Source organism: Perca flavescens, chromosome 14 (genome assembly GCF_004354835.1).
Source record: "Perca flavescens isolate YP-PL-M2 chromosome 14, PFLA_1.0, whole genome shotgun sequence".
Classification (NCBI taxonomy): domain Eukaryota; kingdom Metazoa; phylum Chordata; class Actinopteri; order Perciformes; family Percidae; genus Perca; species Perca flavescens.
Genome location: NC_041344.1, coordinates 8,759,618 through 8,773,098, shown reverse-complemented (window position 1 = coordinate 8,773,098; position 13,481 = coordinate 8,759,618). Strand labels below are relative to the sequence as shown.

The 13,481-nt window shown below is 42.4% G+C and overlaps 1 protein-coding gene across 4 annotated transcripts in view; it reads right to left on the bottom strand.

Annotated features, from left to right (window-relative positions):
• Nucleotides 1–13,481, bottom strand: part of pvrl2l (PVR cell adhesion molecule related 2 like) — a 364,045-nt gene that overhangs the window by 308,500 nt on the left and 42,064 nt on the right. For 2 of the 4 annotated variants that reach the window (XM_028597617.1, XM_028597614.1), the window contains exon 1: nucleotides 10,303–10,773. The exons of the other annotated variants lie outside the window; for them this stretch is intronic. In XM_028597617.1, the coding sequence (XP_028453418.1) occupies nucleotides 10,303–10,390 (88 nt within the window). In that variant the 5' untranslated portion in view covers nucleotides 10,391–10,773. Of the gene's footprint in view, nucleotides 1–10,302; nucleotides 10,774–13,481 lie in introns of those variants that run through there. 4 annotated transcript variants of the gene reach the window in all.

The following is a 13,481-nucleotide window of genomic DNA, read 5'->3' as shown; positions in this document are numbered from 1 at the left end:
AGTTTGGAGTAGTAGCGTGCATGCTTGCCTAGATCTTTTTCTGTCTGTCACAACTAATCACATCCTGACCCATCACACAGTCCACTGTGGCTTTTCCACTGCAGCTAACAGAGGGAGCTTGTCATGAGCACACAGACACACAGACACACAGACACACACGTACTTGCCTTTTTTACAGTTAAATGCTGAATGCTGGACCTCCTTATTATTGCAAAATTACTCATGATTACACAACCGAGGCTCATTCCAAGTATCTGAATCATTTTAATCGCTGAAAAAAAAAGCAAAATGAAAAACAGACTTCTGTTTTGGTAACATGTTGTATGGGTACATCTGACTGCCACATTTCCCCTGAACCTGATGGTGCCAACAATGAGACACCGCAGTTACAAGGATGACAGATGTTCGGCGGTAGCTTTTCACAAGCAGTAGCCTCACTAATCTGTTTTGCACTTTCATTTGGTTTAATTGAGGAGAACTTGGACTGGATTCCCTCATAAAAAAAAATTAAAATAAAAAAACGAAACAGCCAAAGATACTTCTAGCTGACTGACAGGTAAGTGTATGCATCAGGGAAGAGAAATAATGAAATGAGCCATGAAAGGAAGGCCCACGGGGCCTATGGAAAAGCACCAGGCAATATCTCAAGTCATTTGACAATGATATGCTATTAACAGAGGAAAATAGAAAAACCTGCCTTTGAATGAATTCTGTAATTCTATCATGCAAATGAAAAAGTCCATCGCCGGTTGCCAAAAGACCGGATGTCTGGAATATTGAATGGCTTCATGTCAAGAGAACATCAACCTTTTGTGTAAAAAAAAAACCTCAATTTTGAATTTACGGAAAAAAAAAAAAAAAATCTACTCCATCAATTGTGTGAATAGAGAGGTGACCTCCAGCTGAAGATTAGAGACGGGAAGATCAGGAGTTAAGAGAGGCTTATTTCAAGTGCCCATATTATGCTTTTTGGCTTTTTCCCTTACCTTTATTGTGTTCTGTATTTTTTTGTGCATGTTATAGGTTTACTAAGTGAAAAAGCCCAAAGTCCACCCCAAAGGGACTTACCATCTCCAACAGAAAACACTGTTCACGAACTGCTCCAAACAGCTCTGTTGTAGTCCAGCCTTTACTTCAGAGACAAACGTGTCACTTTGTAACACAAGTTATAATGCTCGCCTAGCTGCAAGCGTGGCACACCCTCATACTCTGCTTCTGACTGGCTAGTAGTCCTTACCTAGCTACTGCGCATGTGGAATTCCCAACAAAGATGGAGTAGAAGTGAGACGCCTCACTCTGTAGCTAAAACAGAGAGCTCAACACACAGGGTGAAAAGAGGAGCTGCTGCAATGTGCAGTACGACAAAAATATGGTATTTTTTTTATTCAAACCATGTAAACCTATTCTGATATAACCTCTAAATACAATTATGATCCTGAAAATGAGCATAATATGAGCACTTTAAGGGGAATAGTGGGGTAGTGCGGTGGCAAGATGGAGAAGAAAAGGAGAAGGACAAAGCATTGTGCTGCAGCTGTCACACTGAATCTCTCAATCAACAGCTGAAGTAGTCAAGGATATGGAAGCAGTTAATCAGGTTTAACAGCGGCCGCCAGCACGAGTCAAGGGAAGGGGGGCAACCTGTCCGTACATCTGTGTTTGTGTACTGTTTGCTGTGAGCTGATTTATACGTAGATTGTGGTTAAATGATGACAGAATGACTCAGTCATATAGAATATCACCATGTTATGTAAAAAAAAAAAAAAAAAAAAAAAAAAAAAAGATTTGAATAGTGTTATGCACCCTGACCTAGGCTACATTTTTTTCGTGAACATAAGTAATTTGAGGTTAAGTGTCTTGCTGAAAGACTGCAACTCTCTTGTAGGTCGAATAGGTGGTTAAAAGAGTACTCCGATTTAGCGTTGCACTCCTATAAGATGAAAATGGATGAAAATGGAGGCCGAAGAACCAGAGATAGTGTCCGTTTTTTCCTCACACATACATCTTCCTTGTCAAAACAAATGGTGCCTACATTACACACAATGCAACTGAATGTGTGGTTGGAGATTTGGGTGCGTTATGCTAGCAGCGAGTTTTTTTCATTTACAAACTTTTAGTTTTTTAGCTCCAACTGACATTGATTTCACGCAGCTCCCTCTGGAGCTACATATGCAGTAGTACTTGCCGAGACCCGATGTGGAAAATCTGTTGAGGTAAAAACATCACATGAAGTTTTAAGGGTCTGTCGCCAAAATGACAAAAAAAAAAAAACTTTAAGGTATCAAGCCAAGAAGATAGTTTTGACTTCCTTTTTCCAGGTTTTGAGATATCAATGGGACAACTTTCGCAATAAACAGCTAGACTAATTATCATAGCTTGGCATGCGTATTATGGCAACACAGTAATACAGTGTTGAAAGAGAAAGATATTAGGGAACAAAAATGTGGGCTTGTACTTCAAGAAGTAAGGTTTGTGCCAAATGTCTGGGTTGTTCTTTTTTATTCTATTTCTATGCTGTTCTTCTAAAGAAAAATCATTTTAAACTGCAGTAGAGTGTTTTCATGTCATTCCACACATTCAGCGGAACTCTCACTGGACCAGAGAATAAAGCAATGTCTATGACTAAAGGCAGACAGAAACCATAGTCCCATTCTTAATATAAAATGTAGACTTTCTCATCAGTCTGTCAGTCAGTCACCTGACACCCACAGGAAGACATGACAGTCTCCACCAGGAAAATAAATCCCTGAATAACATGCATCCTGACAAACCGAGTTGTCACATCCAGGGCTTTATTTACACATGGCTGCTTTGTTTGCCAGGACAGACATTAATTTCAAGCCAGGTTTGAAATAACCACAGAGCTTGTATATTAAAAAAATGACAAAAACTGACCTAATTACAGAATGATGATGCAGAATGATTGGTGGAAGCGTACACTACACAGAGGCAGTAAGTAAATGGGCTGTAACTCTAAATGACACCAGTATTCTCTTTTAATGTGCGTGTGACTCGCATAGAAATGTGCTGCGATGGGAACAGTAGTCGCTTGTGAACAGGGTAAGGAGGAGAGATTTAAGCTTGCATTATGCAAATGAGAAACAACGCTGTCGGAGCGGACGCGGTCGATCAAGACGATTGCCATCGACACGCGCGCACACACACACACACGTGTACACGTACGTGCGCTCGGGAGGCGATGCAGTCACTTTAGACGACGATATTGAAGCAGCCAAGGACGCTAACCGAGGTGAGACAGGAGCCAGGCTGTTGGCCCACGCACAAATCCTCGTCTTTAGCCCCGTTTTCATTTTAACGTTTCATCAATACGGACGAGAGCCTCTCTCTGTCTGCTGACCTCCACAACTTGTTGCTAACAGTCTCCAGGCTTCACAGAGCAGGACAGTTATTTATGGACGGGGAAGCAGAGATAAATCGATGCTCTCTCTATTCTTTCCCAATTCTATTTGCATTAATTCAGTGGAGGTGTTGAGTTTCTTCATTCAAAAGAAAAAAAAAAAAAGGAAAGTTTCTCCACTGCCCATGCTATCTCGCTTTGTGCTGGGTTATGGAATCCAGAGAATGTAGAGCTGGTTAGTGCTTTGGTCGGTCAAATAAAAAGGCCAATAAGCTGCCAGGGCAGGATGGTAACAAGTTATAGCCTACTATAAATAACTTGTTTCCTTGCATGGCTATCAGCATTTGCTGCTAAAGCTATGTAAAGAAAAAGGCACAGTTTGAAGACAATGGACAATGGTTTGGCCTTTCTAGTGCTAGCACTTAACCAGGGCAGGGAACTGACTTTTCTTTTTTTTGTCCTTACTGGCTTCTGTGACCTGCACACCCCAGCAATGACAAAGCTTTCACTTCCCAACCAAATCACCTAAAACAGAACAACATGTGACTGGCTCTGAAACTAACAAACATTAACCGAAATAGATTACAGTTGATGATGACATTAGTTGAATGGTTACAAAAAGTCTGTAGTATCTGCCATCATATTTCTTTGTGTTCATAGAAACAAAAACTATTTGTGTGCGGGGCCTATAGCAGGAAAGGAAAGGTTACATGGGTAAAGCTGGGACTTTCCTGGCTCAAACTGAAGTAAGTGACCTACTGAACCTGCATGTAGATTTATTATTCTTGAATAGAAGAAATTATTAACATGCCTGTGTAGATATAGAGGCCCCACCTGACAGAAACTACGCACTATAGCTTTAAAACTACATCCTTCTGACATTATGGTACTTCAAAATACTGTATACAGTGAAATAGAAGAAAACACCTTCACTGTCAACAGCACTGCATTACATCCTACTTTCTTTTATGACGCCGATCATATTTGTTGACATTTAATGTCACTGCGGAGGCTGTATACTGTGACGGTGTTCAATTCTGTTACGTTGAAAGATGTTTCTAATGTTTTGTTCATCATGGGTTCAATATTTCAAACTCAAATGTTGAAGAAAGTATGTAATTGTGCTGATTCCTAAAACAGGGTGGCTAGACTGAAACACAGCCTTGAATGAGAAGTGCAGTGACTGCTTCTTGTTAGTAATGCCAATGATACTTCTAATGGCCAGCGCTAATTCTCTTGTATATCACAAGTACGATTATCTTTTCACTTAGCGGGCCGGTGTGATTTTCACTGCCGTTAGCATTGGCGCAGTTAAGACTCTTTAAACAAGATTTACTAATCGCAGACATGGTCAAATGTCGGTAAATCAGCTAAAGGCGCCGTGATGATACCAGCGAAGCAAACAGTGTTACTGCGGTTATTAATTGCCCACATGGGTACAATGGCAAATGTCAGCCTGACCCGCCGCTGCACTCGCACAGGCAGGGAAAGCAATTTCCATTTTGTCACCAGCGAACTATATCTGAAGAGGAAACAGTGACTGAGCAGGATGAGAGGATGGTCTGCTCAGGACAGACTGCGAGACAGAGCAGGGGCGCTTGTCTAAACATTTTCACACTTCTGAATCCCCCATACCCCAATCCCCAATCCCTCATCGCTCATCCCTCCCTCTCTCATACCCTCACTAGCTCCCTCTCTTTCTAAACAATGAGGCCAGGAAGAACTGAGAGTGGCGGAGTGGATGGAGGGAGGAAGAGAGATGGGGAGGGGGTGGGGGACTGGGGGGGAGGGTTTACTGGCACCCTTTTTAATTCCACCAAAAGCTGTTCCAACAAAAGGGCCCTCGCTCGGGAGCCGCCACGGAGCGGCAGCCAGCCAGGCCGGCTCAAAATAGGGTCGTGAGCAAAAGAATGAGAGCGGCAGAGAGGGTGAGAGAATAAGACTGAGGGGAGAAAGAATGGGTGAATGAAAGAATGAGAAAATGGAAGACTGAGCCGGGTATGAAAGGCTGGCTGGAAGTTGTCTTTACTCTGCATGGCGGTAAAAGTCAAACTGGGGAGGGTGGCCACATTGATCGCGCGCGTGTGTGTATGTGAGAGTGAGTGAGTGAGTGAGTGAGTGAGTGAGAGAGAGAGAGAGAGAGCTTGTGTGTGCATTGGTGAGTAATCTGCAAAGGCAGTCATAACGCAGCGAGAGATGACTGGACCCTGAAAGTTGAAAGACAAACCTTCCTCCATCCTTGGATCGGCTCCATTGTGATTCATGGCCGGCTTCCTGTTGCTGCGCTCTGTAATCCCTCTTCCCACTGACACCTGTAGAATCACTAAGGTATGCCAAGGTGTTAGCCATGATATGGTTCATTTCTCGAAATGTGATCTGGAATGTGCTTTGTAACCGGTTTCCTCAGTAGTAGAAAATGAAGAAGAAGAAAAAAAACTAAACGCTGACCAAGTACAGACACATGCCTGCTGGTTCTTGGCAGACAGAGTGATGAATTAAAAACCTGCTTCCTGGACTCTCGACATGCCGGACCGATAGCGTTTCTCACAGCAACCCAGAGTCTAACCTCTTCCCCATAATTACACCTAGCTTCCTCTAAAAAAGGTCCACAGAGCGCTGCACAACAAAGGGATGTGAAATTGTCTCAGCCACAAAAGCTGTATCCATGACAACCTGTTCCAAATCTCTGTGAGAGACCTACCAAGCCAACTTCTACCTCTGTCCGTAAGCGTCGCATTTGGGGATTTTTTTTTGGAAAAGAAGAGTGTTGAAAACACGTTGATTGTACAAAAACAACACGCAAACAGCATTACGCAAGACCCTGCAACACGAAGTTAACAGCCCGTCGTTCATCATGTTAATCCTTGATCGATAAGATAAAAAAAAAAGAGCCTAATTTAAACATGAACGCAGACAAACAAATCAGTGATGCAACAACCTTGTGCAAGTGTGTCGATGAATCGGTGAAAAGAAAAAGAAAGGAAATCAAAAGAAAAAGTGAACAGGACTTGATTGGAATTGGGCTTTTTGGGGGGAAAACCCCCACCACACATGACTGCCACAAAGACAACACAAATGGGCCCAAACACTAACAGCTCCCAGCATTACTGTGCACTTTGTGCTCGTGTGAGTCATTATTAAGCTCTCAATGAGCATCAACAGTCGATTCCCCGAGGGGGTGATTATCACCCCATGCCTCACCAGGAAGAGCCACTGACATTTGAGTCGGGGACCAACTGCGCCTGAAACTGCGGGGCAGGACCCAAAACGGCTCATTTCTGCCCCCCCCCCCACACACACATGACAGCAGCTTGTGTGTTTTTAACATGGTGGGTCTCAGATTAAGAGGCTTAATCATGATTTCATCACATTCACCATGGGTGACGTATTGTATTTCTTTTTTATTGTATTGTTTGCCAATTCCTTTTATTTCATGCCTTAAGAGCATTCTAACCTTTGGGGGAAATGTCTTGCAAAGTTCCTTATAAACAACCAAACAAATAAAAATGTTATAGGCTAAAACAGATTAGGGGTTAAAATAGGAGGTACGCAGAGTGAGAAAAATCTGTTGTTTAACTGAGAAAATGACTGGCATTTTAATTCAAACTGCCCTTTGAGTTTGGAAATAATGGGAGATTTTCAGCCTCGTGGCTTGTTCCAATAATTAATCATCCAAAACATCCTGCAAAGAGACAAATTTAAATAATTCTGCTCCTGCCTCAAAAGGCCAAATGCACAAAACTGGCTGTACTGGGCCAGCTCACAGATGAATATCTTAAACACTATGCTTATTGTGTATGCTTTATAATTACAGCAGTACAAATATACCCTTCCTCTGGATTCTTTATTTAAAATGCAGTAGATGCTACACCAGTATATTTTAATTCGACTAAAGCAGGTGGTTATTTAGGGTTTCCTGCTCACGCTAAGACAGGCCAATGATTGCTTCCAATGCTTCTTCATCCCAGCCTTCTTCTGCACTGCTTAAAAACCTAACATCGATTTCACATACCGGAGCTGCAGCACTGGCTACACAAATATGCAAACGACAAACAACAACATGGCCCAATGACGAGTCATTAATAGGAGCTCTCAATAATCAGGCTGCACTGCTATGAGGGCGATAATCATCGGCCGTCTGCTCTCCAAGTGATAAGCTAATCAGCCCTTCGTCTCCGCTGAGGGGACTCATCATCTTTGACATTTAAAGCACAGAATCGGGCCCGTAGAGACGAGTGCAGGGGGGAGCGGGAGGGGGAAATCACCTGAAGTGACTTAATTATCATTGCCGGGGAATGACATCCTCTCAACTCTATTTTGCCTGTTTTACTGAAGGTTAACGGTGTTATTTTAGCATCCTGGTTAAAGTTTCATTGCTGCCATTGACCCCCTTTTTTTTTTTTTTTTTTTTTTTTTTTTTTTTTTTAAGAGCGCTTTTTTTATTATCCGCATTATCTAAAAACACACAGAGATCATCCACCCAACCCCCTTCCCCCCACACACACACACACACACAAGCCTTGAAAGGTTTCCTCAAATGAAAACAGTTTTTGTATGCCGGGACAATCTTGTAAAAGCAAACTTTATGCATTCAGTGTCAGTAACTCACCGGCTAAGCAGCTGAAATGTAAGAGAAGACAGTTGTGTTGTTGCGCGTTCAAATTAATTCATAACCTGTGGGGATACTGCCATGACAGTCTGACAGCTTTTTAAAACCATACAGTCTCAGCTGAGTATCTGTCATCCTCACACCAACCTGTGTTGCATTGGCTTACAGCACTGGGGTCTCCAGCACCGCAGTCCTCGGTGTTTCTCTGTGCCGTTACACTGAGGTGTTCCTGTTCTCGCGGCTTAGAATATGCACGGAGAGCAGGAACGTCGTCACAAAGCAAATCCCCATCGAGGTTCAATCTTCCTCCTGCCGTGTACACTTGAGAGTCAAAACCGCCGATCACGTTGTCACCTATTATGCAACAGATGCTACAGCAAAATGCGAAAGGCTCTGCTGCTCCCAGCCTTGAAAGAACTCGGCCTCCGTGTGCTTTGATCCCGAGAGTCATGTCTCCAAGGCGTGTCAACGCACGAGACAACACGTCTCTCCCAGCTCCGTAATGACCGATCTTCTTTTTCCTCTGTGACAATTTGGGGACAGCTCTGACAGATGACACTAGTTACACCCAGGTGAAATCAACAGGCTGGCAGATTCATGCTGACAGAGCAGGTTCACAGATTCTTATGCCCATCTGCCGGCTGTTATAAATTTTGTAGCATGGTCCCAGTGAGGGAAAAAAAAACAAAAACAACAAGTCTGAAATAGTTTCTGTTGGGAGTTCGAGCACATCTGGTTACTCAGCCGTGCATCTTGGTGATGCTGTCATCGCTCGTGGTTACGGTTATCTCCACATCTATCACGGTTATGTCCCTACTGGGACATAAAATGTTGCTATGGCAATCATTAGCAAGTTTATTGATACCTTCTATTTGTTTATGGCGTAATATATCCGTATCTGCATAGTTCAGAGTCTTCTTATTTTACAGCATCTATGGTAATCTATTAAGCATCAATGGTGCATCATAACATGTTAAACATTGCCATGTATTTAAATCACAACAGCATTACTGTGTACATTGTGCATTCATCGTGTTGCTCAAAAATAAGTAATCCGTCATTTATAAAGGTTGGGTTTTTCGTATCTCTTAAGGGGTAAGAACACAGTGTCTACAGTGTGCTGCGCTGTGCTTGCATCCCTTGACAGTGAGTTCACAGAAGAGATCAACAGAGATCAGCAGGCCGATGCTATTAGCTGATGCTAATCACAGGTACACCCGCATCCGTGTACATGGGCAGGTGTGTAAACAGCAGTTGAAGTAAACGTCAAAAGTTTGCCGTGTGTGTTTTTATCGATAGTTCATACATGCTGCTGTCGAGTAGTCCCGTGTTATCTTTACAGTTGCTTGAATCTATGATAGTGTTTTCTACAACAGCCTGCGTCAGCACATTCTTTTAATAAGTAATCACTCTTTACACAGCCAAAAGGGCTCATTTAAAACATACGTTTTAAACTGGCCCTTTTTATTTTCTATTCACAAACAATTAGCATCAACAATAAAAATATTTTTTTCACTGAATATTCTTATATCGGTATTGATATCTTGAATTAGATATTGATCAAACTCTATAAACTAGTTTATGGTTTAACTGTCTCCTTTAAAAGTACAACTATATGTGAAATATATTGTCTATCTTCTGCTACAGCAGGCTATATGTTGCGTCTACTATATTGGACTTTCATGAAGGACTCTCAACATCATTGTCGAAGGGCCCACCTAAAGAGCAGGGACCCAGCCCCATCACCACCCTGTTGCTCTTGCAGAACGATGACCAATTTTCTGCCATTATTCTAATAGTCGGAAATCAGAGCTGCGGTGATTGCGCCTCATTTCCCTGCGACGCACTTTCCAACAGGTAAACAGCGATTATAGGTCAGGGCGTGTTGGAAGGGTTTGTAGAGGATCAGAGGGGATTAGGTTCCCTGAACAGTCACCTGCCGTCTGAAGCTTCGAGGAATTAGGACCAACAAAAAAAATAAAAAAAAGCACACACACACACACACACACAAACACAAAACCAGAAGAGCCACACCTCGCGTAGGCTATCATGTCATTTACCGAAACTCCACACACAGATCCGACAGTGTGCTTCGATAATAAAACTTTTACAACAGGTCTCACAGTTCAGCAAAGACAGCAGCCAGAGCGGGGACAGAGAGACGTGACAGGGAAACATGAAGCCCAGTCCGGACACGGGCGGCGCGGTAGGAAGCGCTTCCCCACATTCAGGGCGCACAGCGCAGGGAGAGAAGGGGAAGCTTGGAGAGGCTTTTTTTTTTTTTTTTTGGATTATTATTTATTTATTTTAAAACACAGCTCGGGGTCGGTCTTACCTTGGGCTGCGAGGAGGATCGCTGCTGCCACCAGCCAAGTGTTTCTCACCGGAGAGACCGGGCAGCGTGCGGCGTAATCTCTCGCCATTCTTCTAAATATCCACAACAGCGCTGTGTGTTGGGGGGGGGGGGCGCAACCCGGGCTCCGAATAATTCCTTCTCCGATGAGCCGAGAAGTTCAGACCGCCTGGGTTGAAATCAGCCAAGTTGCGGCTTCTCTTCCCCTCCTGTCTCTGAGTGTCTGTTCCCCCTCTTCAGCCTGGACCCGTCTTTTAGTTTCTCTCTCTCTCTCTTTGGATCTGTTTCTGACCGGAAGAAGGGACTGGCCGCAGTGCGCACAGGTAGCTATAGGCTATAGCCCGCAGGCGGGTTGTGTGTGTGTGTGTGTGTGTGTGTGTGTGTGAGATGGTGCGTCTTGGCCACGGCGAGACTGGAGCTGAAATGGAAACAAAGTGTGGGAGTGTGTGAGCGTCGGAGGAGCTCCGTGTGTGACTGATGCAGGAGAGCTGAGCGGGGCATATCAGTGATGTCAGCAGAGCGTCACCAAGAGGACTTCAGCCGTAATACTGAACCATCAGCTCCAGCAGCACAGCCCGACCGTGGCCCAGTGAAAATAGGGTTACAAACACAAACCTGCCAGCCTGCAGCTGGAGATGTGTTCTGTGGGCACCTTCCGCTCGTTTGTGTATTCCTGTATGTGTATTTAAAGAAAATATAGCCTACAACACTGGCTGCATTAGTTTTCATCGATCACCGATAATAATCGGTTATTTCCGTTGATCAACATTATTTAATGATATAGTGCTGCCAATGAAAAACAATGATGAAGTGTAACTAGGCTATATACATTTATTCAAGTTGAATATTTATTTGATCTTGAGCTTCTACAGCACTTTTGAGAGGCACAAATTGCACATGTCACTTCAGTAGTTACTGGTTATTTAGCAGATTTCACACACACACACACACACACACACACACACACACACACACACACACACACACACACACACAATATATATATGATGAGTATATAAAACAGTGGTGAGACCCAAGTGACAGAGAGACGGAGGAGAGCAGGGAAAGGAAATGCAGCGGAACGTGTTTTAAATAGCGTTTAAAAAAAAATAATTAATAATGCAATGTGCAGCGGCCGGTGTTGATAGTGTGGCGCACCGCCACACATTGGTCCATGTGTGGGAAACACTGTGGTAAATGTAAATGGACTGTATTCATATAACGCTATAACAGACTACTCAAAACACTTTTACATACAGTAGTACAGGAACCATTCACACACATTCATACACTGTGGCCGAGGCTGCTACACAAGGGGCCACCTGCTCATCAGATTAAGATTTACACATTTACATTCCGATGGCGCAGCATCGGGCGCAACTCGTGGTTCAGTGTCTTGCCCAAGGACCCTTCGACATGGGACTGCCAGGGATCAAACCACCAACCTTCCAATTGGTAGGCGCCCGTTCTACTACCTAAGCCACAGCCAGTATAGCTTAATCTGTAATAATATCTCACTACTTTTAGTTTTATTAATAATTGGAATCTGCAAAGTAACTCAAGCTGTCGGATAAATGTGGAGTAGAAGTATAAAGTAGCTGGAATTATTCCAGTAAACTACCTCCAATATATAGCTACTAAGCTACCCACCAGCTACAACATTAAAATGCTGCTCAGACATTAATGCAAATCTAATTAAATATGATGATGCATACTAATAATAAAAGAAGTAGAAACCTGTCCTTAGGGTTCAGTGTGTCCCTGTGTACAGAGGCCATACCAAACATCACATATGCGGTGTCTTAATGGGCTTTAATGCAAATATAAAAGATAATAATTAAATATTATGATGCATACTAATCACAGGGGAAACACTCAAGGGACCATTTACTCTGAACATGGGACTTTACTTGAAATTAATAAAGTAGCCTATGCTACTTGATTAAACATCTGAATATTTCTTGCACCAATGATTACCAGTTGCAACGCATAACCATTAATCACTCAGTCAAAACTACAGCTACATCATTTCAATTATTGGGAATTGTTGCAATCAAAACCAAAAGCAAAGTAATATCTTTAAAAATAACTTACTTTGTCTGACCAGTAGCCAAATAATTATATATATATATAAAGAAATTCAGAGAAATGCTGCGACAGCCAATCTTAACTGAAACTTGTAATCATTTGTCAAAAGATCAAGGGAATATGTCAGAACGCACATCCCATATGCAGTGTCTCAGTGGGCTTTACAGGCACTTAACATCAATGGCTCCCCAGCCTAAGCTTTCTAAGAAAAGACATTTAGCTCATTAGGAAGGGAGGGGCTTGGGATGGAAGAAACCTTGGGAGAGGCAATTCAAAGAGATATACTCCTTCTGTGGTTGGAAAAAGACAATTATCCTCCTGAAAAATAGGCTAACTGACTAAAAATGACAGTTAGAAATTTAAAATGCAAGTTTAATGAACTAATACCAAGATATGGCAGATGGTGCAACAATTATTCTCTATTTATTATGAATTTAGGCAACGTATAAAGTGTAACCTTCAGAAGGATATCATAAAATAATACAAGAAAACTACAAATCCCTGCAGAAACATAAGGACATACAGACCATGAACAAAGTCACCATCAAGAATCATGAAAACAGTGAAGTCAAACCCAATTTAACACGTTTTCTAATCCAGATTTCTATTGATGAAAACAATATAATTTGCTAATGTTTAATTAGTTTTGAAAATGTACCACGGTTAATGGTACATTTTGTAAATATATTCAAAATCAGTATGTAGAGCAGCAATGTCACCTCCTACTATAACAGAAGCTGTGTAAACAACTCAAATCTGTGTATTTATTAAGATTTTTCAATATATTTTAATCCGCATCCCAATTTACCTGTGTGCTAATGTATTTTATCTATTACACCAAAACACAAAAGTACTACTTGCACAAGAAATTGCACAAATAAATTCAGCTTTGCAGCACACAAGTAAATGCCTTCAGGGACCAGGGGGTTTAAGTCTCCCTAGATAGATGCTGTCATTTTACTTTGTTGTCCCATCCACAGAACCAGGGATGCTGTTTTTAAAGGCAGACATGTTTCAAATATGGATAAGTTGGAGGGAAATAAACAGACTGCTACACAGAGGACAGTCTCCCG